The 26875-nt window shown below is 44.2% G+C and overlaps 2 protein-coding genes across 3 annotated transcripts in view; one reads left to right on the top strand and one right to left on the bottom strand.

Annotated features, from left to right (window-relative positions):
• snd1 (staphylococcal nuclease and tudor domain containing 1) overlaps positions 1 to 26875 on the bottom strand; it is a 161903-nt gene that overhangs the window by 69145 nt on the left and 65883 nt on the right. The window lies entirely within an intron of this gene.
• On the top strand, positions 15421 to 19181 carry LOC114446652 (leucine-rich repeat-containing protein 4-like). Of its 2 annotated transcripts, XM_028422347.1 has the most exons (3): positions 15421 to 17421; positions 17494 to 17854; positions 18662 to 19181. In XM_028422347.1, exons 1-3 carry the CDS (start codon positions 15961 to 15963, stop codon positions 18823 to 18825), a joined length of 1986 nt encoding a protein of 661 aa, XP_028278148.1. In that variant the 5' UTR covers positions 15421 to 15960; the 3' UTR covers positions 18826 to 19181. The 2 variants fall into 2 exon arrangements, with proteins under 2 accessions (XP_028278148.1, XP_028278139.1); XM_028422338.1 differs by having other exon boundaries at positions 15421 to 19181.

Raw genomic sequence — 26875 nt, 5'->3', positions numbered from 1 at the left:
AAATTCATCTTTCATGCCAACAGGTAGTCAGAGATCATATAATAGGAAATGATCTGACACCATTCTGCGACACACAAGATAAAACTCTCTTGAAAAAAAATCATTGTATAATCATTCTTTAGATTTGGCAATCCAATTCAGACTCGCCACACATTCAATCACATAAATGGCGAGTGACGATCAACAAATGAGATAGGGGATTGAGGTGGGTGCTGTGTGACTGTGTGTGAGGGAGATAGGGAGAGCAGGGACTGATTGAATCAAGTCATGCCTACTTAGGAGCTAAGCTGTTGCTGGACTGCACATGATGATTCATTGGCAAATATAATTTGTCCTCAATTTTCTTTATTCATACGCACATTTTGACCAGTCTGACCAGAGTAGTTTATCTAATCAGTACGTGTCAAATAAATGAGATTAAAGCCATCTGCACCTGTGTTTGGATAGCAGGCTCACCTTTAAGTGGATAACGGAGCTCTATTACGATGGAAGGCTAGGTAGATGAGTGCTATCTCCCACTAGTAATTTTGTTTCTCATGGTCAAATAGGTTTAGCAGTTAATATCAAAGTCATAATGAAAAAGAGATTGAGATATTTGAACAATACAAGCGAGTCAGTCTCCATCGAAATATCTAACTTCAGAGCAGAGATATCCATAGAAACTAAAGCAATTTTATTCTCTATGGTTAATATTTCCTTGTATACTAACTGCTATGGTCAGGTATACACAATGGATACCTGGCCTGACACCTGACTGTCACAAGGTGATGCATTTATGACGACAACAATGTCCACTGAAGGGCAAGTTTGATTCTAATCCACACACTTAGAGTAGGCCTCATGACCAGCAACAAAGCTTCAATTGTGAGTTTGTTTTTTCATCATTTCTGTTTGTGACTTTGTTCCAATCATCCTTTTCTTTGTTTTTTTTTTTCCTTCCCCTTCCCTTGCCGTTTTGGAGGAAATGGAAAGAAAAAATAAAATTGGTGTCAAAAACCAGACGGGGCCTCTAAACACCTCCATAATGAGTAGACAAGGTAGAGAATTGGGGCTAATTTTTGTGGAATGAGATCTGGAGAGAGAGATAGAAGCAGAGAAACAGACGATGGAAAGAGGAAGATAGAGAAAACTCATCACAAATGACTAAAACAATGTTGAAGTTTTTTCCTTCTTCCCCCCTTCCTCCTCCTCTTCATGTCTCACAAGGAAACATGACTTCGGCTAATCAGCACTACCTTAGAGAGGACATGTTCTGACTAGAGAGTCAGAGATATGGACAGAAATGTTTCATTTTGCCGTTTATCACACAGTAAGGCTGAGGCGCTATGACCTAAACAGTTAACGATATAATTGATATGTAATTCCTTCCACGGCTGCGTTTTGTAAGCATTAGGAGAGCGATGAGTCAAGTCATGAATCAGGCACTGATGTCACTGTTGCAGGGTTTTTTTCCCCTTTTTACTGCATCTTGAGGGCTAAGCTTGTGTAAGAGGAGCAACACATTCTTAACTATTCCTTTTACTTATGACCACCCATGCAGAATATAATGAAACATGTACAAAAGACCAAGGCTCAATATAATACAAGGCTGAATCATTTACAAGGCTACATGAACAAAACAGCATAAAACATGTTCTAAAGCCAAGTGAAGTCATAAAACAAATTACTAAGGTTGATATACATCATGCAAGTTTACCAAGATGGCGCCGGGTACGGACGCCCTGGTGTTTTGGTGCGCTCTGTTTTGTTTGTTTTTGTGCACAAACTGTGTGTCTGCATGCTCTTACACCAGAGAAGAGCTCATGAACATCAGATTTACCATACCTGTGGACTTATCACCAGTTTTTTTAGCATCTGCTGCCGATTTACTACACGTTTTAGTTAAAAACGTGAGACGCCGGCGCAGAGGGAAGAGAGCTGGTGCGCTGGTGCGCCTCCGGAGACGCGCACACCGCTACCTGGGATTTTTCTCTCTAACGTCCGCTCACTTAGCAACAAAATGGACGAGCTGACACTGTTGATAGGAAGGAACAGGGACTTTTCTTCATCTTGTGTGTTGTGCTTCACGGAGACCTGGCTTTGTGAACAGATACCGGACTGCGCGCTGCAGCTGGAGGGATTCCAACTCCTCCGAGCGGATCGCCACAGGGAACTCTCCGGTAAAACCAAAGGTGGAGGTGTCTGTTTCTATATCAACAGTGGTTGGTGTACTGATGTGACTGTGATCTCCCAGCACTGCTCTCCTGCTCTGGAATACTTATTCATTCACTGTAAGCCATTTTACTCTCCACGTGAGTTTGCTTCATTCATTCTGGCCGCTGTTTACATCTCGCCCGGTGCGGACGTGCACGAGGCTCAGCGTGCACTCGCGGATCAGATCCTGTGTTTGGAGCAAACATATCCGGACTCCTTAATTATTGTCCTTGGTGACTTTAATAAAGGAAACCTGAGCAAAGAACTCCCGAAGTACAAACAGCTGATCAAATGCCCGACCAGAGAGGAGAACGCACTGGATCACTGTTACACCACAATAAGCGAGGCGTATCGCGCAGTGCCCCGTGCTGCTCTTGGACTATCTGACCACGTGATGGTCCATCTGATTCCTGCGTACAGACAGAGGCTGAAGCTCTCCAAACCTGTGGTGAGGACATCTAAAAAGTGGACCAGCCAGGCTGTGGAGGAGCTTCGCTCCTGTTTTGAGACAACGGACTGGGAGGTGTTCAGGGCTGCCACTGATAGTCTTGATGAGTATACAGACACTGTGACGTCATATATACAGTACTGTGAGGACAGTATTGTGCCAACACGCACCAGGGTGACTTATAACAATGACAAACCCTGGTTCACAGCTAAACTCAGACAGCTGAGGCTAGAGAAGGAGGCCGCTTTCAGAAGTGGGGACAGAGACTGCTACAAACAGGCACAGGTTTAGCAAGGAGGTGAGAAGTGCTAAATCACTGTACTCTGAGAAAATCCAGCAGCAGTTCTCTGCTAACGACTCTGCCTCTGTGTGGAAAGGACTGAGGCAGATCACCAACTACAAGCCCAAAGCCCCCCACTCAGCTGACGACCTGCAATTAGCCAACAGTCTGAACGAGTTCTACTGCCGCTTTGATGGACTATCAGCCAGCCCTGACACCTCTCCACACACATCTCCACACCCCATCAACACGGACATCCACATCAAAGATACCCCATCAGAGTCCTCCTTGCCCCCCTCCTCCTCCCCCTCAGCTGCCCTCTCAATCCTGGAGGAGGATGTTAACAGGCTGTTCAGGAGACTGAACCCCCGCAAGGCTCCTGGACCTGATGGTGTGTCCCCCTCCTCCCTAAGACACTGTGCAGATGAGCTGACTCCAGTGCTCACAGACATCTTTAACACCTCTCTGGAGTCATGCCATGTGCCAGCCTGCTTCAAATCCTCCACCATTGTTCCAGTTCCCAAGAAACCAAGGATCACTGGTCTTAATGACTACAGACCTGTGGCACTGACGTCTGTAGTCATGAAGTCCTTTGAGCGCCTGGTACTGTCCCACATCAAGACCATCACAGCCCCCCTCCTGGACCCCCTGCAGTTCGCCTACAGAGCTAACAGATCTGTGGACGATGCTGTCAACCTGGCTCTTCACTACATCCTGCAGCATCTGGACTCCCCGGGAACCTACGCTAGGATCCTGTTTGTGGACTTCAGCTCTGCTTTCAACACAATCCGCCCAGCTCTCCTCCAAGACAAGCTGTCCCTGCTGCATGTTCCAGACTCCATCTGCCGGTGGATCACTGACTTCCTGACAGACAGGAGACAGCATGTGAGGCTGGGGACGAATGTCTCGGAAACAAGGACCATCAGCACCGGTACCCCCCCAAGGCTGTGTACTTTCCCCTCTGCTCTTCTCCCTGTACACCAACTGCTGCACCTCCAGCCACCAGTCTGTCAAGCTGATTAAGTTTGCTGACGACACCACCCTCATTGGACTCATCTCAGACGGGGATGAGTCTGCCTACAGGATGGAGGTGGACCGTCTGGTGTCCTGGTGTGCTGACAACAACCTGGAGCTGAATGCCCAGAAGACAGTGGAGATGACAGTAGACTTTCGGAAAGTGCCAGCTCCATCACCCCCCCTCACCCTGACAGACACCTCCATCTCCACAGTGGACTCTTTCCGCTTCCTGGGTACCACCATCACCCAGGACCTCAAGTGGGAGCTCACCATCAGCTCCCTCATCAAAAAGGCCCAGCAGAGGATGTACTTCCTGCGGCAGCTGAGGAAACTAAAGGTGCCAGCCAGGATGATGGTTCAGTTCTACACGGCCATCATTGAGTCCATCCTCACCTCCTCCATCACAGTGTGGTACGCTGGGGCCACTGCCAGGGACAGGCACAGACTGCAGCGTGTTGTGCGCTCTGCTGAGAAGGTGATCGGCTGCAGCCTGCCATCTATCGAGGACCTGTACGTCTCCAGGACTCTGAGGCGTGCAGGTCGGATCACAGCTGACCCTTCTCACCCTGGACACGGACTCTTTGAGCCACTCCCCTCAGGCAGGAGGTTACGGTCCATTCGGACCAGAACCTCACGCCACAAGAACAGCTTCTTCCCCTCTGCTGTTGGACTGTTAAACTGTAATTAATGCACTGCTCTGCACTGTCTTCAGAAGGTCACTTTAGTATAGTCACTGCACAATGACGACTATTTGCACTGTTTACTCCATCTTGCACTACTTGCACACGAGTACCACCTCACCGATCCATGTGGTACCTGTTACATTATTACATTATTACACTGTTCCATTCGATCATATAAGGGTCTATGTTTACCATTTCATCTGCACAGTATTTTATGTTCTGTTCATTGTATGTCTGTTACGACATGTCTGTCATGTAAATTTAGCCTTACTTTAGTTTATTTACTTAATTTTATCTTAGTTTTTATCTTATTGCATGTTAATTGTCATATGTTCTTTGTATGCACCAATCACTAAGGCAAATTCCTAGTAATGTGAACCCCCTTCACTTACATGGCAATAAACATGATTCTGATTCTGATTCTGATTCTGAATACAGGTAAAACATTCAGCAGCGAATGTACAGCCAGTATGATGTGATTATGATGACACAAATTGACACAATGAAATGCATAATCTTTGATGTAAAGTTCTGCTGAAAATACCTAACTAGCAAATGTAATTAAAACCCTTTTTTATGTGCCTCTGCACTACTTATTGCACCTGAAAAGTCATGCAGCCAAGCAGTCACATTCAGCATGTGGCTGATCTGCATGCTTGATGAGCAGCTTGAGTCGATGAGCACAGTGGAAAACTGGTTTGTAGATGTTGTCAAAAAAGCAAAACAATTATTCTTTGCTTACAATCAGTGTAGTTTCAAATGTTGCCAAGATGAAGCCATTTTCATGGGGCATCACATCGCAGTGAAAAATAAACCCACAGTGCCTAAAAATGGGGCAGGGATGAAAAACACTGCACAGGGTTCAGAGGGTTAAAGAGCACAGTATTAGTATGAGTGAAATAAATGAAAACACTTGTTAAGTATCAAACTAAGTCTCTTTAGCATACAAACACTGCACAATACAAACAACACACAGAGTGATATATCTGGGTTAGAACACACAATTTCCTGCAGAAGGGCTCTTAACACCACCAGGTGTGCAATATGACAACCGGGCTCCCAAACAGCAAGGATAATGCTTGATTTAAAACAGACAACAGCGTGCAAACACACACACACTCACACTCATTCTCTTCAAATTCAATTTCAACAATGTGGCCAGAGGCAAAAGCAGACACCTACCACCCTGCTGCATCATAGAGTTACAAGCTACAACAATCTCGTGGCCAGATCAACACTCCTGCTGCACAGACTGACTGCTTGAATACCCGCCTTTTAAGAAGTAAAAAAACCCTTCTGCCCATAGGCTGTTGTCTGGTGGTATTTCCACTGAATGAATGAGAGGAGAGCTCAATTGTTTTCTCTTTAAAAAAAAAAAAAATAACTGCTGCGTGTCTCGGAGGCCTCATCAATTTTCAGCCATTTATTGCTGTGTTACAAAGAAACAGCAACAAAAACAAACGGCAGCCCTTAAAGAAGAAAAGTGTCCTGACTTGCATCACATCTCAGTTAACACTTTATGGATAATAGACAGTGGAGCAAAACATCTAATACCTGTCTATGAGCGGAGCTGGAATCACAACACACATGCTCAATGGGCAATGAGAGCCCTGAAAGTACGGAGGGAAAGCAGAAATAATGCCTTTTATAATGACAATTATTTTGCTATTATGTGTTAAATGCTCCAATTTGACTGGTTAAAAGCCTCATGGATTCTGTGATATTTTTGCTCAGACATTACAAAAGGCTCTGGTAAATCATTACAAAGGGGTGAGTAAAAGTAGAAACACGCGACTTCAACAATTACAGTTTTTTTTGTCAAACTCAATGAACACTACGTCTACTTTTTACAGTCAAAATGGAAAAAATGAAAAAAGTTGCAAATAATCTATTGAAATAAAGCAATAGGTTTTTAGTCAAAATTATAATTTTCAGCAGCATGTCGAACAATGAGAGGCAGGGAAATGAAATCAATGTCTGCCTTGGGAAATTACCACTGTTCATCCATGTGTCAAGCATCTTCTATGTGTGTGCTATGCGAGTGAGTGTGTGTGGGGTGCAGGGTTATTACGGGGGGGAAAAAAAAAAAAACAATAACTGGGCCACACACCAATAAACACAACTAGGGTGCTAGTGACCTAGACTGATGCTATCAGTCAGAGAGTTGACAGAATAGAGAGGAAGAGGACAGCAGGCTGTGTGCAACACACATCATGCAAATTTAAATATTTCATTGCATTATAAAACCGAGAGACATGCATACTAGTATGAACATATGTGACAATGTGTGCAACTACACATACAGCATTGAGAGTAGAGGGCTTTGGGAATAGTGAGTTATGAATCCATCTCCAGCCATTAGTCCCTCAACCTAACACAAAAAGTACGATTCCTATATGCAGCCACTTAAAACCCCATCTTGTTATAATGTGAGGTTTTATCATAAACTTGCATTTGCCTGTTAAAAAAAAAAACACAACACACATAAGGAGGTCAGCACACTACTGGGAACACGGCGTATTAAAACTGCAGCTGATCGACCTTTTTTTTTTTCAGCTCAGCAAAAGTAAGTAAAAAAAAAAGTGCTAGCTCCTGAACAAATCACGCCTGTTCCATTCTGCGTGCGGATGTGCCAGTAACCGTTGCATAGTCGTCATCAGATTCAGAGGCATGTAAGCTTACCACACATGCATGTCATGTCAGCCCGGATGTCTACTGTCTACCTGTCGCTAATTTCCTTTTTCCTAACCCTGCTTGGGGCAGGCCAGCCATACCAGTTCTAATCCCCCAAAGCTATATAGAAGTGCTAACATGCGAAAAGGGATTAAAGGCAAAATAGGGCTGTGTGTGCATGTGTCTCAAATATGCCTGCATTGGCAAGATTTCACACAACGGCTAGATGTAGAGAGGGAGAAAAAAAATCACTTTCATGAGGCAGGCATAGGGCATTTGGTCAGGTTTGATAATTCGTTCTATTCCCAGTGTTTCCACACTGGGTACTGTATGGGTTTTTCATTTTTAATCACCTCAACCATAACATCAAATATTATATTGAAACACCAAGTGCCACCTAGCATTACATTACATTACATTGAGAGAACATAAACATGGCTACATGGCTGATATCTTCAAAATGACAGGACACAGGAGAAATGTGAATGTTGGGGTGAGCTGTCCCTTTGAATGTTCTATTATCTGGACGGTGCTGAAATCACTACTTCCCCTGATGCATTCACCTACACAAAACCCGTTGCCATGGGTAGTGGTACTCTGAAGAACACAATCGACATCCTACCCTTGGCTTTCCTTAGTGGCTGTAAGCGGACTGTGTGGGAGGACCTGTGCTGATAGAATGGACTGTTGTGTTATTGACTTCAATTTAGAAAGTGCTGCCTGCTGCTTTTTCCCCCCCTGCCTCTCATAGCCGGGACTGCATTGCCCCCCCCAGCTGCAGCCTTCCTCTGGGGGATATCCCTGATTGCACTGCTACAGAAAACACATTTAAGCAAGGTCACGGGGCCTGGAGTTTAAGATAGGGTGTGTGAGCAAAGTGTGTGTTTTGGGGAGGGGATCCACATGACATTTCCATCTGCTTTTCCCTTCATCCTCAGTGTTTTTTTTTTCCTTTACTTCTTCCCATGGTCAGTTACACATAATATCAAGGCCCACTCAGGTATCTGCTTCTCAACCTTCAGCCCTCCCTTTTCACCAGTGTCTCCTACCTGCTTGGTTGAACAGCTGCGGAAGTGTTGTATTGTTGGAGTCTGCAGGTACATCAGCACCAAACATTTGACGCTGTGCTGACTGCACTCATAGATTAGACACACTTAGCTTGGCTTCTCAAATCCCCCAGTACAAGACAAAAATGTGACCAGAGGCAGAGGATGTTAAAAGAGTGAAAAAAAGGCTGGGAGGTGAACAGACATACAAAATGCATCTCCTGTACACACCTTCACACCTTTTTTTTGCAGTACTTTTGTCTGACCTCAGACCTCCTTAAAGTAGTCTTGATTATTCTTACATTGAAGATCAGACAGCCAGACATTTGCTTTCTAACACTGGAAGTCACTGTAAAGACTTTTTGTGGGGTGACAAAAAAAATTAAAATAAATAAAAATTACCTCTGTCTGCAGAACAGTGTCACTATAATCTGGATGTGACCAGGTGGATCTGACAAAAATGAAAAGCTGTTTCATTCTTTTTCTCAAATGCTGGCTCTGTGCTGTAACAGGCATTGCAGGAGCTAATCCCCCCCTTACACGAAGCTTGATGGAGATTCTAGGATTACCGTTTCACAGAAGCTACACTGTAAAGGTAGCTGTCACTGTTTTGAGAGGGGGGACATTATAAGAGCAGTGGCATCAGGGGGGAGCAGTAGGAAAGGTGGCTACTTTTGAGTCTAGCAAAAGAAAGTACAAGAATTTTCATGGTGTTTACAGTTCAGATAAATAAGTAGCGAGACGTGTAGTTTTAGACATTACAGATTTTGTTTTGACCCAACTGAGGACATGGAAGTAATCCCAGGAGAGGAACATCTGAATGAAGACAGCATCTTTGCTCCCATGGAGCTAAAAGTCTTGAAGATTTAGCTGCTTTCTCAGCAGTTGAATTACTATGTTTTTACCTTCACATTGCTCAGAGAAAGAGACATCAATTTCCTACGCCTGGCAGTTGGCAAGGCAACATTGTGATGAACGCACATAGAGGGATGCGCCATGAATCCTAATGGGGGCCAGCTGACCAATGAGGGGGCCAGGGCAAGGCACAGAAAGCATTAGCATATTTGGAGCAGTATATGGGAAAAGAAAGGACATTCCATCACAAGCTGGGCACATTGTACTTTACATTCGTATTTTTAATTAACAGTTACAATTCAATTAACTGAGAAGCAACTGGCAAAAAAACGTTCATAACTGAAGTGGCTGAAGATTACAATTTCCAAAACTACATGAAGCATCTCTTCCTATCTAGCTATCTTGGCTCATGCTGATTGGGTTAACCGTGCTAACCTAACAATATCTGTCTTCTGCTTCCAGCTAACAGAGCACTAGGGCTAATCCCCACTCTGGCAGCCAGTATGAACACAGCTCACCATAATGAAGCCCATTAGTCTGGAGACAATGGCTGCTAGCGAAGCTCAAACGCTGAATAACACAGGATGAGAGAAAAAAAAATAGGAGCAAAACGCTCATCTTTTATTGTGTGCCTTCAGTTGCCATGACCTAATGTTGCCCCCATTTGAGAGCATACACTTTGTCTCACACACACATAACATAAGCTCAATGAGCAAACACAATTAACGCAAGACAGGCCTGCAAATAGTGGACCACCAGAGGAACACTGTGGGATGTAGCAATTCAGAGTAAGAGAGATACTGCAAGAAAAAGAGCGGACAAACAGAGAAAGAGAACAAACAAGGAAGAAAGAGAAAAAGAAACTGTGGAGCAGAGAAGAAAAAAAAAGAAACGGGGCAAAAACAAATATGTAGGAAAAAAAAAGAAAAAAAGCCAAGGTCAAGAGTGAATTTGAATAAATATTGCCAATTACAACCCTTACATTATATCCTTTGTGACAGTGCAGTAAATAAGTAATGTTTATGCTTGCTGCGAGTGTCTTGCCACAGCATGCAACACTTGCTAACTTTAGCTTGCCTAATGTTGCAATCTGTCAGTGCATCCAATTCATCAAAACTCCCGGGGCTAAACTGGCTGGTAAAGTGGCCAGCTTGCGTTTGTCGATGAACAGATGTTACAAAATAACCAATTTCATCTAAGAACCTTTACACAAAGCTTGTTGTTTGAATAAACTGCCATTGACCACCAGTTCACAGTCACCAACTTAGTTACATGTAAATGTGCGGGATGTTAATCCAAGTCATTGAGTGGCGGCCACACAAGGTCAGAAAAGGCAAGACAGAGCAGGTATCAGGATGAAATGCATCTACACATCTAACCTGGCCAGATGGAAGTAACTAAATATACCCTATTGCCTATTATAATCCCTCGATACGCTAGCATATGATTGGTGTGTGTGCCTGTGTGTATGAGAGAGAGAAGAGAAAAATGATAAACAGAAAAAAAATCCCCACCAAGCAGTTTAAGCCTTTACTTGGACACTGGTAGTGTGCGATTGTGTGTGTGTGTGTGTGTGTGTGTTATATATAATCTCCAACAGAATTAATTCTTGGAAACTGAAATGAAAATGGGAAAGGAACTGTCTAGTAGCCGGTCCTCTACCTCAAGGTCAGCATCACAGAATTCAGTTTGTCTGTGTGTATATGTTTACGTACAGGAAGGTGGCCTTGAAAAACTGGTTTAAGATAACATTGTGCCAGGATGGGCACTGGTAGGAAATACACCACTGGGACATTACTGGATAGTTAGAGGACATCCTCGCTCACACACAAACGCAGAAAATGTGTAATGGCTCTCGAAGCATGAAACAAGCCCCAAAAATAGTGTGCCTCTTGTCTCCTTAAGATAAATGTCTCAGTCTCTCTTACACACACATATAGACAGCTATATGTGGATTACTGAAAGGCCCTATACTGTAAAGCCTTGATCCTGGCGTTGACAGATCTAATGATAATGTCATTGCCTCTATCATTCAACTGTACATTTCTCTAATCCGATTGTCAGTGCTGCTATACCATACTGCAGGCCACTCATCCAAATGGAACTACTGACACGCACACAAGCTAACAGACACAGGCTGCTGACCTACATGTGACTGGCCTCAGCCCAGTTATGCTAGCGCTCACCCCAGGGGATGGGTTCTGTACTGACTGCATATACCCCTCGAACATGCTGGCGGACAGGCCACATCAAAGTAGGTCGTGCAGCACCCCCAAACTACACCCACTGCCCTCCTGGCCTGGTGCAGGGGTTGGCCACACAGACCTCTGAGGGCAGGGGTCATATAGCAGGCGAATGGGCCTGGCATGACAGTATGAAGGTCCCACATATCTGACAGCTCATCAAGCCGTCATCAGTCAGCAAGTCCTGAAGGTAAGGGCTGACAACACTCTTCTTGTCAAAACAGTTGTGAACATATGGGACCAATATTTGACCTAAATAATGGCTATGGATATAGTGTGTAACCCAAACTATAAAAGACACTCCGAATTAAACAGTTTAGCCAGGTTTGCAATTTCAGCTCCACCTAAGCTGCTAAATTCAAAGTGACTTGGCACTAATAAAAGGGCCACTAGCTTAAAAACGTCTCATCTTATTCTCTCTTTGCTGATGTCAACCTTGGGAAAACCTTGTCGTGACGAGAGTTTGGCCAACTATCAGGACTCTTTGGTCATCCAGGGCCAGGATCAAACTATAACGCAAAGGGTCAACCACTTTTGGTCAGTGGAGCATTACAGAAATTGGCAGGCCACGACTCCATCAGTTGCGAGAAAGCAGAGCGTCCACTGAAAGGCAAAAAACAGAGTGAGAACAGAAGACAGCAAAGAGAGAAATGGACAGGATGCGTGCCAAGAGGAGAGAGCTGCCCTTGCAGCACTGGTCATGTTACGGGTCAGTGCACGATTCTGGTAAGATGTAGTCGAAGATTGCTGTGTTGGGTGGGTAAAACTCAACCTGAACCCATTCTGGGTCACTTGTTCATCAACTGGTGGTACACCACACCTACAATGCAGTGCACATGTGCACATGCCACTACCTGCCACAGGAAAAGCACTTTTGTCATTGATAACTACAGATAACCAGCCTTCATGTGGCCTAAAAGCCATATCCCAATGTGGCTAATGCTTTGAGAAGCATATTTATCACTTGCAGCTTGTTTTTGCAACAAGGCTGGCCCATCCAATGGGTGAATTCAGAATCCAACTGGTCCCACTAAGCTCTATGCCTTAAACTTCTGTAGTCTTAAGACCACACCTATGCAGAATGTATCCCTCGAGAGTGCAGCCTGTGAGTTGAGATGCCACTTTTGGCCTTGTGTTGCTGTGATCCTATAGAATCCCTGAAGAAAAAAAATGAAACTGCCTTTTATTTCAAAACACAGAAACATCACCCCTATAGTCCTGTGGTCCCTACCTCACTGTTACATGTTCATTGCTTCATTGAAGTCTATTCATATTCAACTGCAGTGAAGTCAAGGAGAAAGTCTGTGTGTATGTGTGTGTATAATATAGGAGTTGGCTCTATACTCCTGTGCCAGTGGGAATAACGTACTGCGCTACAGGCAGAGTGACCTTTTCTAGCTGGTGTGCTTTCTCTCCTCCCTCTTTGTCTCCCCCTTTCACACGCTTACTCTCTAGCTCAGACGCAAACACATACACTCACCTAACAGCACTGTCAAAGCTACCTTTACCAACTATCAATTACCCACACTGCTACCTAGTTTAATGGACATGAGGCTTGTACAAATCATTTGACAAAGCGGGTTGATGGGACAGCAGGGCACATTTGTTTTGCCACTTTTTCTGTGGCAAGAAGGTAAAGCATGCCTCGTTTTCTCCTGTTTGCCTTCTTTAACATGACCTTTATGGCTGTGTGCTTCCTGGAGCGACAGTTTGTGCTCAAATTGAGGGTTAAGGCCTGCCTGTTTAGAGTGCTCTATCTACTTTCAAGGGCACACATGAGGAAGGGTAGGAGAGTTAATATTATATCCTGTATTGCACTTTTTTACCCAGTAGTTTTAGTAAAGCTACACCTCTATATTTCCATTTCTGTCCGTTTAACGTACTGTGAGGTATAAAAGTAACCCAGTTCTTACAATCTAAACTTTACATTCCACTGCACTGCACAGTAAGAAATTAAATCCAATAATTTGGTTACAAAAATGTAATTGTAAAAAGAGAGAGCAAGACTGAGAAGAAGCGAGTGACACAGTGACGGACAAATGGTGAGAGGAGGAGGAAAGACAGTGAAGAGGGTGAGGGTGGAGTGAGTGGGTGGGTGGGTGGGTGGGATGGAGGAAGGGGGGAGTTAATGCACATAACACACTGCATCAAACCAAAGCACTGCTTCGAGCAGGATGCGTCAGCAGTCCATTCATGTTCCTCTATTTTCCACGAAAGGACAAAGCAAAAAAAGAGTGAGCGAGCAAAAGACAGATAGAGGAAAATAAAGCTAGAGAGCATCATGAAAGAGAGGAAGCCAGAGAGTGAGTGAAACAGTGTTCCATCTGTCTGCCTTTGCCACCACAGCAATGCTGGAAAGCTTCGCCAGACTCTTTGGAATGGCTGGATTATTACTGGGTAGGACTGGGTTAAAATTTGGTTGCTGTGGGATGCCCATGTCCATCTCTGCCTCTTGCTTGGACAGTCTGTCTATTCCCCTAAGCCACATAAAGCTCCAGAAAGCCACAGAACAAGAGACTATGAGCATTAAAAAAGAAGAGAGCGGAGGACAGCAGGAGCAAACTGGTTTTTGAAGAGGTAGATCTCTAAAAAGGTCTGAGTGCTTTGAGCTCACCCAAGTACCTCAGGACACTGCAGAGAGCGGGAGGGAGGCAGAGAGAGTGTGTGTAAGAGAGAGAGGGAGAGGGAGAGAGAGAGAGAGAGAGAGAGAGGGAGAGAGAGAGAGGGTGTGTGTGTGTGTGTGTTTGAAAGAGAGACAGGGAGAGAGAGGAAAAGGAGTGCGAGAGAGAGACAGCGCACGCTCTCTCTTTTGCTGCTACAACGGATCCTTTCCACATCGACGCTACTGTTAACGTCACGCCTGTAAGCCGTGCTTGCCCAGCGCTTGCCTTCTCTCCCCAGTTGGACGCTGCATTAGCGAGGGGGTGCTGATCACCATAAGAAGAGGAGGAGAAAAAAAAGAACTGGAAACAAGAAGAAACAAGCCAAAGAGAGGACGGAGAAACTGTGTACCACCCCTCCTCCCTCTAACCCACCTCAATCAACCCAGCTACAATACCCCCACTCCTCCCAGCACCCCCTTCCATCCCCCACCCCACTCCCCCTCTGAAGAAATTGACGGATTATTGGGAAGTGCAGGGGAGGCAGGCTGCAGCTGCTGCTGTGTGTGCTGGCTACTGCTGCTGTGTGCTTCGCAGGGATGGTGTGTGCACGTTTGCGATCGCTGCTGTTGCTGCCGCGGCTGCCGAGGCTGAAGCGTGTGGCTAGTTAAGAGGAAGAAGAAGCTAATGAAGGCAGTGAGTGTCGCCTAGCCTTTTCAACCCCTGCCAGGCTCTCCCGGAGGACAGAAAAAAAAATTAAGAAAAATCAAGTGGACACGACGCCACATTGAGAGGGGGAGCACGGAAAAGAGTGTCAGAGAGAGAGAAGGGCTGTCAGACTGACCAACCGACCAACTGATTGACTACTAAAAAGTGAACAGAGGAATACAGAGAGAGGAGGGGGTCTGTTTTTTCTACAGCTTGTCAACCTCCCCTTCTAACCACTGCAAACAAAAGGCAAAGAACATTGGAAAGGACTGTGGAATTTTCATTCAACCATCTCCAATCCCACCCGCACCTACCTCCCTCCTTTTTGCCTTTGGGTTTTTAGTGCACAAAAAAATTGTGCGTGTGTGTTCCTGTGGTTGCTGTACTATGGAGACCTGGGTAAGGTGTCTAGCAGGGGGATCAACTGTCGGATTCCAAGGACAAGCAAGAGAAGAGGAGCCGACAGCAAGAAACGGGCAAGGGAGCACTGCTGCTTTGGGAGCCTGACTGGATTCCTATCTACAGTCTTTTTTTCCTACTAATCAGCAAGGAAAGGGAGAAAAAAAAACACTCACAAAGGGCCTTCGAACCTTTCTCTTTGGATGTATGGATTTACAAAAGGGCTCATCTTGGTTAAGCTCTTTGGCATTGATACCTGTTTTGACAGGGCAAATATAAAATGTTTTCTTTGCTGCTTGGATATAAATACATCTGATGCGAATCCCACAGCTCTTTTTGATTGCAAAAAGGAGGGAAGCTATATATCTGAGTTCAAGGACCTGTAATAATAACTTGAGGTAGGTGTCTAGTGTTTCAAACCCTCTTTGCATCAATTTGTAACACCTTACCCTCCCCCTCTGTCTTGTAATACGGTTTTTGGTTCTTTAATTTACCATCATGTCCTTCTCATACACATGTTACAGAAAAGCCAGCCCTCTCCACCCTCCCTTCTCCTTCTGCCCCTGAGCACAGTTCATGGAAATAAAAGCACTTCTTAACTGCGGATAGGTCAAGTCCTCTTGTCCCTTAGCAAGCACCCAAATCCATGTTACCCCCTTATCCTCTTCAGTTCCCTTAACCTCTTTACTCTGGTTCCCTTAACACTACTACCAGCCAACCAGATACTTTCCCTGTCCTTAAACCCCCCCAAACACCACCCCCAAACATCCCCATCCTCCCCCCCAGATGATGCTGAATTATGAACGTGCCACATCATGAGTCTCCTGGGGCGGGTAGCTGTGCATCGTGCCAGGAAAGCCGCCCTGCTCTGTGTAGTCTTCCTGATGGCGCAAGCGTGGAGCAGCGCCTCCCTGGCCTTGGCGGGGGAGGTGGTGTCTCAAGGACCCCAGGGCTGTCCACCGCAGTGTTCCTGCAGTAATCAGCAGGGGAAAGTGGTGTGCACCCGTCGTGGCCTCACCCGTGTACCCCCTGGGATTCCTGCCAACACGCGACACCTCAATCTAATGGAAAACGCCATTGAGGCGGTGCAGGCTGACTCCTTCCGCCATCTGCACCACCTTGAGGTGCTCCAGCTTGGGCGAAATGCCATACGGCAGATTGAGGTGGGCGCGTTCAATGGACTTACCAGCCTCAACACATTGGAGCTGTTTGACAACCGGTTGACAGTGGTGCCCAGTGGGGCCTTTGAGTACCTGTCTAAACTAAGAGAACTATGGCTGAGGAACAACCCCATTGAGAGTATTCCCTCTTACGCCTTCAACCGGGTGCCCTCACTGATGCGACTGGATCTAGGAGAGTTAAGGAAACTGGAGTACATCTCAGAAGGAGCTTTTGAGGGCCTACAAAACCTCAAGTACCTCAATCTGGGGATGTGCAACATAAGGGGTGACATGCCAAACCTAAGCCCCCTCAAAGGACTGGAGGAGCTGGAGATTTCGGAAAACTACTTTCCAGAGATAAGGCCAAGCTCTTTCAAAGGTCTACGCTCACTGAAAAAGCTCTGGGTGATGAACTCACAAATTACAGTAATAGAGCGCAATGCTTTTGATGACCTTTCTTCATTGGTGGAGCTTAATCTTGCCCATAATAATCTGAGCGCTGTGCCACATGATCTGTTCTCCCCGCTCAGGTACCTGGTGGAGCTCCACCTTCACCATAACCCCTGGAACTGTGGCTGTGATTCTGTATGGTTAGCACGCTGGCTAAGGGAGTACATCCCTACTAACTCAACTTGCTGTGGACGCTGTCACTCACCTGCCACCATGAGAGGGCGACAGCTAGTTGAGGTGGACAGAGGTGAGGGCGCTGCAACCCAGTGTTCTGCACCATTCATTGCTGATGCACCAAGGGACTTGAACATTTCAGCAGGGCGAGTGGCTGAACTTCGTTGCCGTACAGCCCCAATGTCTTCAGTGCGCTGGCTCCTACCCAACGGAACTATCCTGACACATGCCTCGGGCAACCCAAGAATATCAGTCCTCAATGATGGTACACTTAATTTCTCAAATGTCCTGGCAGCAGATACAGGCACTTACACCTGCATGGTGTCCAATGCAGCTGGGAACTCCAATGCTTCAGCCTACCTCAACGTGAGTGCAGCTGAGCTTAACACATCTAACCTGAGTTACTTTACCACAGTGACAGTGGAGGTCTTGGGGCCAACCACTGAGATGCCCAAACCTAAAACTACAACAACCACTGCTGCAGGTGCTGGGGTTGCAGGAGGAGGAGGAGGAGGAGTTGGCCTAGGAACAACAACTACAACAGCCTCTCCTTCTGTGTTTCAGCCAGTCTTCATCTCCACACCAACTGTGCTGCTGCAAAACACTGACAGTTCATCAGGTGCAGCTAAGCCATCTGTCTTGCCAGGAATCCAAGGTGCCACTAGCAAGCCAGGCAAGTCTGGCCCTAGCCTGGATGAAGTGATGAAAACCACAAAGATCATAATTGGTTGCTTTGTGGCAGTGACACTGCTGGCTGCTGTCATGCTCATTGCATTCTACAAATTAAGAAAGCGCCACCAGCAGAGGAGTACAGTTGCAGCTGCCCGCACTGTTGAGATTATCCAGGTGGATGAGGAGGATCTTCCACCACCAGCATCTGCAGCCCAAGAGTCAGCTCTCACATTGCCTGAAATCCGGGACCATAACAGCATACACAAACTGGACTTTATCAGCCACAAGACTGACTACAGCTTTCACAAACCCAAGGCTGAATACAAACCCCAGCCTGATTTCACTCTACACAAGCCGAAGGCTGAGTATACCACATATAAACCAAATATGGACTTCAGCAGCCACAAATCCATGCCAGATTACAGCACTCACAGATCAACGCCAGATTTTAGCCTTCACAGACCAAAGCCTGACTATAGCCCATTCAGACAGGACTACATCACTCACAAACCTAAAGCAGAATACAGTCCTTTCAAACCAGACTTTGGCACACACCCGAAAATTAAATCAGACTACAGCCCCTTCAAGCCAGATTACAGTACTCATCCAAGGCAGAAAACTGACTTCAGTCCATTCAAACGAGACTACAACACCCAACCGAAACCTAAACATGACTACAGCCCACTAAAATCGGACTACAACATACAACATAAACCTAAAGCTGAATACAGTCCATTCAAGCCTGACTTTGGGACTCACCCAAGACCTAAACCTGATTACAGTCCGTTTAAGCCTGACTATAGCACTCAGCCTAAGTCCAAAACAGACTACAGTGCCCAGAGATCCAAAACAGACAGTATGTACAAAACCAAGGACCATTACACTCCCCATAAGACTGCAACTGATTACAGCGCCTTCAAGACAGACTTCAGCCCCCACAAAGTGGATTACAGCGCCTTCAAGTCTGACTTTAGTCCACACACTCAGAGACCGAAACTTGATTACAGTCCACACAAACTGGACTACAGCCCCCACAAAGTGGACTACAACACTCTAAAGCCCAAATATAACACCTATAAACCAACTGGTCATGGGGCTAAATGGACAGAAAACAATGTTGGGAATTCTTTGCCTCGAACCTTGCCCAGCACCATCACAGCAATGGCTGAGCCCTTTGTCATAAAAACTCACACCAAGGAGAAGGTCCAGGAGACTCAAATTTGAAAAGGCCCCCCCAGAAGGTTTTACTACTTTCCTTAGGCCCCTGACTCCCACCCTCCCTTGCCACTCCCCCCCTTTTCCTTTCTTCATTAAAATCATGCAATAGAATGCACAACGAAAAAAGGACAGGAACTACTTTTTTTGTACAGAGTGCAAACTTTAAAAGACTGATGATTTCTTGTTGTACATGCTTATAAATAAATATATATATGGACAAACTGAAACTACCATGGGTTGGTGATAGAGAAACATATATTAAAAAGAAATTGAAACTATTTTCTAACTTGTAACTTCTATTTAAAATGATGAGTTGTTTAAGATGCTGTCTTGACTTTGACAAATGAGGGTAGTCTTGTTTTAAAAAGGGGCATTCTGTGTGATTTTTACACCGTGCTACAGAGAATGCAGTGATAAGAAAAAAATATTTATACAGAGAAGACTTTCTTTAACAAAAACCGAAAAAAAAGGTCAGTGTCGATCTTTACAGGTTTATCTTGTAAAAGCACCAAGAATTTGTACTGTGCCAAATGTTATAAATGCAATAAAAAGGATTTTTGGAAGAAAAAGGAAGTATTAGAGAGAGATGTTTTTCCCCCCCTTCTCCTGGCGTATACTGTAACGATCAGCCAACGATGCTTTAGACACTGCAGCAAGATGCTGCAGCTATACTTTAACCCTAAGTGTGCTGAATGACTCAGACAGAGTGGATCACACTGCAGAAGTGGATGTTTTATTTTTTCTTTTAAAGAAACTGTCAACACCTTAAATTTTTTTACATGTAAAAGAAGAGTTTCTCATAGCTCTCATTTTATATCAGCAGTCACTGCGGTGGTGCTCCATCAATGTGTGGCTGATCAAAAGCGTGTGCTTAATCTAAATCTTAAGCTTTAAAATGAAACTGCACCATATCCACAGACAAGTATAGCTAATGTTAATAGAATTTGTGCTTTTGAAGAATGCAAGCCGAGTGTGTTACCCTGCTCAATTTTACATTGTAAGCAGGTGTTATTAATCATGTTTCTAATGAGTGGAAAAAAGGTGATAAATTATGGTGAAATGCTGTTTGGGTGATCAGACTGTCTTGCACTTTGCCAAAAAATATAGATCCTCATTTCACTTTTCATTACATTTCCAGCTGTTGGGCTTTCATCAATCACTATGGGGGCTTTTTTATGGTGACAAATGCATTTGGGTCTTGCCGTTAACTGTGCATTTTTCATCCTTGACAATATCACCCCTCTCAATCATAATACAGCCTCACAGTTCTGAGTAACAAAAAGGGATAACGTACAACATACACTGAGGTAAACCTTACCTGTAGCAGCTAGACGTGTTTATTTTGAAGTCTAAGAAGTGCTATTGCCGTTCTCTTATTTAATTATCATATTGAGGACAGTATTTGAAGCTTGGTTTATTTAAAAGAAAGAAAGTTGGTGTGAACTACCCTGGGAGCACAAGCAGTGAACAGAGAAGCAATTTTGGAATGGGCAACATGTGGGTGAAACACAACCCAGAGAACACGACAAACGTGAAAGCTGTGTCAACAATAATCCCCCAAACCAGAAAGATACTCATTAACGCCTAAAAAGCTAATAACTACAAGGATAATGAATAAACTGAATAATTAGCCTCAGATACAGGACTTTATCAAATGTACACTCATGGGTATGTAAAAGCAGGCAAAGTGGGATGTTCGGCAAATAAGGAGCTGGTTACCTGCAAGGGCCACAAAAAGAAAATCCAAGATTTTGTGTCTACATCATTTAGCGATTTGACATCTCATGCAGTGCAAGTAAAAAGACAGAGGACAGTCTAGCTAAGGAAATATGATGTGCTTAACAGACAGTAGAGGCTGACAGAAGAGAGTGATGTATGTTTGTAATGCTTAGAGTCCAGCCATGATAAATTGGCGAAAAGATGAGACATGGTGTGAGAAATGTAGTTTTGAAAGGGTTGCTAAGGAGTGAGAAGTGGTTTGTGTTTTTTCATTTGAGCATCTCCTGTTGTAGTGAGAAAATGTTTGTAGTAAATGTATAATTTAAATGTCTTCAAATGTTGTACATTACAAGGGGTGGATAGGAGAAACTACTGTTGCATCACACTGGGGGCAACCTTATGCACATCCAGCGTGGAAACATGATGAGGGCTAGAGAAACGCATAAGACAATCAGACAGAACTGATGAACCTGCTTGGATGAGCAGCGAAACGTCTTCAAGAAAACTCTACAAGTCCAGACGCCTTGCTTCAATCTTCTCTACATAAGACAATCCTATGTCTAGATATGTGTGGGTTACACACCAAGAAGTGAGAACTGCATCAGTGCCTTGTCATTATCCCTCTATTAACATATGATTGAGATATAAATAACATACTGCAGTGTGTGAGGTCTGTGAAAACTGGTCACTTTGATAAAAGACAAAAATCAGACATGATCAAATCAGCTATAGCCCTCCGCACCGTCCTCCCTTTCTTGTCTGTTGATGACTCAGTCTGCATTTTAAATATTGAGAATTTTTCTGCAGGTGCAAGAACGAGCTTGATAGATGAGACATGCAAGTCTGTTTGTATTGGCCATGTGTGCAGTTCTTGTGCCAGCTACTTTAGGTTTTGTGGGTGTGTGTTTGGCTACATCAAAGCAAGATAGATAGCAGAGCTACAGGCAAACTCAGACAGCAGATTCTTAACAATACCTAACATGACAAAAGTATGTTTCCAAATGAATAGTGTCACAGGGTTAGATTGATTGTAACTGTATGAACACCATGTTGTGCTATGTGGTCACATATTAGGCTGCACTGTGCTATAAAAGGCTCTGTCATACTAATCGGTCAAAATGGCTACAGGGTCATCAATCAGCCAATCATTTTCCCAGCCAGCTAAAGGGCCCATCTCCATGGGAAACACTTCTCCCCATCTGATCTTCCTCCATGTCATTTTTCTGTCTATGTGCTTCATTAACAATCATGAGGTCATTTAAAAGAGGAAGCAAGGCAAGATGAACCTATTTAACCACAGCTCAGAGAGCCTGGGGAGGGGGGAAAAAAGGTTGGAAAGGTTAGGAGCTAAAGGACGCAAAAGATAGAAACTGAGATTAAGGACAGGATGTAAAGCATAAAGGATTACTGGAAAGTAGAAAGTTGGATAAAACCGGCGAGGGGGAAATAGGGGAATGTGGCAGAGTTTGTTATTGAAGCATTTCACAGAGACAAGAAAGAAATAGAAAACATCAGCAAGAGCTGAAGAGGGAGGCTAATTAAGGAAGAAGAAAAGATACAAAAAACAACAAAGAAAGACTTTGATTAAAGTAAAAATGAAAATGAGAAAAAGAAGAGTTAGAGCTATCAAAAGAAAAAAAAGCAATACAGGGAGAGTGAAAAGAAGCAGGAGCAAAGGCACATGGAAAAGGAGTGAGCAGAGCAAATGTGATGCAAGAGTGCCAGCTACAGATGGAATAGGGGATATATAGCTTGGCTGTCATAGTGTCTAGCATGATTGGTGAATGGCCTAGACTGCATCACAAGGCGTGTGGTGTCGGTGGTGTGCCTTGTGTATGTGTGTGTGTCTGTGTGTGCGTGTTGGTGGAGGGGTGGAGTGGGAGGGGGGGTTATAGTGGCAGATAAGAAGTGCTGATATGAGAAATGGACTGGAACACTGGGGGTGTTTGAGCAAGGGAGACCGGCAAATATAAAAACAGCAGGCAGGGATGAGAGGATCAAGAGGTCAATGCAAATGGAATTGTTGGGACGACACAGTGCTGCACGTGGCATGTGCATACTTTCGGTGTGTAGGGTCAAATCTCTTAAACCAGCAGCAACAAAAAAAGGGAAAAAAACAAGCATTATACTCGCTCTCCACATTCAATTTAAGAAATGAGCTGATTTTTAACTTAAAAGGACATTTTGAAAACCAATTAATTTGATGCAATCTCTTAATTTGTTTTTTTTTTCCCCAGTCATGCTAATTACTGTGCACAGCCGAACAGAAGATGCTTATAATAAAATGTTATTCCATTAAAATGACCTAGACCAATAGGCATTGGCATGTATCAGCCAGGTTCCCAATATGGTAACAGCAATGTTTACTTTCTACAGTACATCTTTGTTCCTTCTACCTCCAAAGTGCCTGTCGATGTCTCGATCGGTGTCTTCTATAATTTTACATTAATTTACATTAAATGAATTTTCAGAAAAGCCTGCAAATTGTGCATGCATAATTACAATCTTCTAATGACTGATTATAGTAACTGCCGACATTTTGCACCTCTAGTTTTAAGCAAGGGATGTACTGACGGTGGGATTTTGTGTGTGAGTCCTGGACTCTGTGCTAGTGGAGCAGAGAGGAGGCTATTCTAAGCAGGCCTGTGAGCATGCTGCCTTGTGACTCAACATGAGTCAGGGCCAGAGACTTGTTCAGGCCTAATGTCAAATAGAGGGACTTTGCAGAGGGGAGGGGCGGTAGTGTCAAAAGGTGGAGATGGCACACCACAAGGACAAGAACAGATGTACAGAATAAAGACAAATTTGTTTATTAAAAGGGACAGTTCACCCCGCAATTATTTTTTTTTTTAATGATTAAATAAACAATGCAGTTAAAACTGAAATTATATTATATACAAATAAATGTACTTTGAGTTGTTAAAATCATGTCCAGAAGGTGATGTTGGTGGACTGGAGGATGTTTGCTGGTGCATCTGACTCTTGACCGTGTGAAAATCGATGCAGATAGCCATATTCAGTGACCAGCTGGTGGAATGATTTGTTGTTATTGAGGTCAACGGTGGCTGAAGAAAAATTTTCCTCACAGTATACTCTTGGCAATGAGCCCGGTGCCGCCGAGCCTGTAGCGTTGAATAGATGCATGCCGACACACTTAAATATGTATACTGTGGTCAGACTCACACAGATTCTGCTGCTAAAACTGAGACTGAGTGGCAGGTGGGTTTGTGCAAGCTATTTTTGCCATGCGGAGAACTGCTCAAGTGTGTTACTCCCTGTGAGACAGAGTTTATTGCCCTTTTGGTGGGTGAAAAACATCCCTGTGTTTTCTTAGCAGCCAGAGAAGATAAAGTCTTACTTTTATGATCCTGTCCAATGGTTGAGGCCACGGTGTGTGTGTGCAGTAAATCATGTCCACTGAGAGCAGCAAACAGGGGACTGAGACATATGTGAACTGGAGTATGTTGAGGGTTTTTTTGTGCAACACAAATAAAGACAGTAAAGGAACACATGCACACACAGACAGAGCAAAAAAAAACAAAATAAAGCTGCTGACCGTTAATTTCACTGCTTTTGTTGAGATTTACATCCCAGAGAGAAATCATGTTCACAGACAGCATCACCAAGGATACAGTGCTCAAGATCAGCCCTCAGTCACCCACTCACAAACACAGACATACAGAAACACACTGATAGCAAGTTGACAAAGCTACACAGTTAAAATGTCATCTTTTGTGGACAAAGTGTTTCTTTACATCATCTTTTCAATCTGAAACGCTATTTCTATGTATTTAGAAGCAAAATATATACTAGCTCCTGGGATTAAATTGAAGGCAAGTGTTCTGACAAGCATGGCATATAAATTTAAGATGTCTATATTTTGTGTGCTCTTCTGAAAATATCAGTCTAAAATAACATCCCTGCCTTTGGTATAGTAACTTAAAGCCAAGTGAGATGCTGCTGTCCTGTCTATGTCCTTTACTTCATATAATTTCCTCTGCTATTCAAGCATTTTCCCAGAAACTGCAGTACTGCAGAAGCACTGATGTGATTTTACTGACCATTCTTGTAGTTTCCATGGCACTAAAAGCCTATGCACACAGTGCGCTGATAAGGAAATCTCGAGGAGAGAAATGAGGACAAACCAGCAGACTGATGTTCCATGCAGCAAGCAGGGCAAGTTTGGGGGGTTACAGGGAGCATTCAGGGATGACAGTGAATGTATCAGGGTGTGGATATTTTCTTGATTGTGGGGTTACAAAATGGCCTCCTGAATAGCTCAAGACAGAAGACAGGAGTCGGTGAGAAAATGAATGGACAAGAGAAAAAAAATTAACTGAAGTGGAAAGTGAGGACAATGTATTATCTATATCATCCTGAATTAGTATGTCAGGGGACAGTGGTGTCATATAGAAGAGGGTGCGTAGATAACGAAGTGGGAAAGAAAAGGTGAGCTAGACAAAGGGCACTACAGATGGGAAAGAAAGGGGAGCACAGAACATAGGATTGCAGATAAGACGCACCTATCTGGCATTTTAAGAAGAGCTCAGTGCTCTTTCTGTAGTAACTGTAGGATCATGAATTTACACCGATATGGACTTGAAGATGACAAGCAGTGCACTAATGTCAAAAACATGCTGAGAAAATGTGCACTGCTGAGCAGAGAATGGCGAATGAAAGCAACTTCAAGATGAAAGCTCTGACAAGCTGCGGCGAGCATCCACGGGTAGAAAACGTACTTTTCATGCGGTGGCAAAATTATTCGCTGCAGCAGACTGCCTGTGTGCATGTGTGTTTAAATGTGTGTATAGTTGGGTCAGTAGTGATCTTTAAAGATCAAACAAATCAATAGAAAACCTCTATTTGCAGTGGATAACTTTAGCCTCATTGGATTATAGGCAGTGAGCTTTTTTTTCAAACCTCACAAGCTTTAAGAACCTCATCTAAGTAAAAGAAACATGCAGAGTCAAAAGAGAAAGGCACAGGATCCAGACACTTCAGGTTTTAATTGATTGCAAAAACGTTCCCTCTCTCTTCCCACCATAAGCACCTCCTTGAAATTCTGTTCTTTTTCTTTAGAGAAGGGCGTAAACAACTCATTCATTTTTCCATTTTAATTCTGGCTTCTGTATAGAGGAAAAGAGGAAGACAAGTGCTCTGCAGTGGGGAAACATTCAGCGGTTTTGGGTGTCACATCATAGGATGAGATTCAGCCCTCTGTAACAACAGCTGCAATACAGCTGTGTGACTGCAGGGGAAACTGCTTGTGAAAGGAGTGAGCCTGGGCCAGCAAACTATGCCACCTTTGCATAAAAACCGATCAAAGCATATGCCAGGCAGCAAGGACCATTTAAATCCAGGAGCTGCTTATTAATGTCAACATTAAAGTGTAAGTTTGCAAGATCTTCTGGAATTCCACTTGGGATAGCTTCAGCCTTAAGAACTGTAGTTAATTCAGCCAAGTGAGAAGGAATGAATTGGACTGACTTTAATTGAGCCAGAAAAGCTCACCATTACTGTGACAGTAGGTCTGCAATAGTGCCTTGTCAGCAGTGCAGCTCTGATGAACAGACACAGGCATTTTCCACTGCAGAAACCTAATCATACTCTCTGTAGTTAAAGTGAAGTGTAGGATCTACCAGAATTCGGTTTACCCGTTGAGTTTAACTGGAGTTCAACAGAGATTGTGTGTTTTACCAATCCACATTGCACCCAGTTAACAGGTTTTTCTTTCCTCGAAAAACTTCCAAGTGTTCCAAAAGGGTCCAGGCCATGCTAAAAGAGCCAAATAAGTTTCTGCATCAGAACCAACCAACCAACCAATCAGGTGTTTTTTGTTGCAGAAACTCAGCCTTCGTGGTTCCAGTGGGGTGCAGAATCCTCTGGGGCCACAAAGAGATGTAATACAACATTAAGAACAACAAAGCCTTTCTCCACACTGGTCCACCAGTCACTTTTTTCATTCTATATCGTCACTTCTTCTTTTACTTGCCCTTTGAGGTAAACCAGAAGGGAAAAGAATGTTAAAAAAAAACAAGTGAGAGAACTTCTCTCTTCCACCAAACAGGTACCACAGGGAATCTTTCTGTGGTCAGATCATGTGCAAAGGTCATTCAACGGTCCACAGGTTCCTGCCGTGGAAATGGACTAATTGTTGTCAGGGCCATGTGAGGTGTTTCAGAACCAAGAACTTCCCAACAGGTGAATCAGAGGCACTGTGTTTGCCCCAAGCTGAGCGTGACCTCGTCAGGCTGGCTGATATAAGAGTACGTACCCAACGGGGGAGCCGATAATTAGACAGCCAGTTAAACTGCTCTTCTACCCCTCACCACTCTGT

Source organism: Parambassis ranga, chromosome 2 (assembly GCF_900634625.1).
Source record: "Parambassis ranga chromosome 2, fParRan2.1, whole genome shotgun sequence".
Classification (NCBI taxonomy): domain Eukaryota; kingdom Metazoa; phylum Chordata; class Actinopteri; family Ambassidae; genus Parambassis; species Parambassis ranga.
Note: the sequence above shows the minus strand (reverse complement) of the source record. Positions and strands in the feature narration are given on the sequence as shown.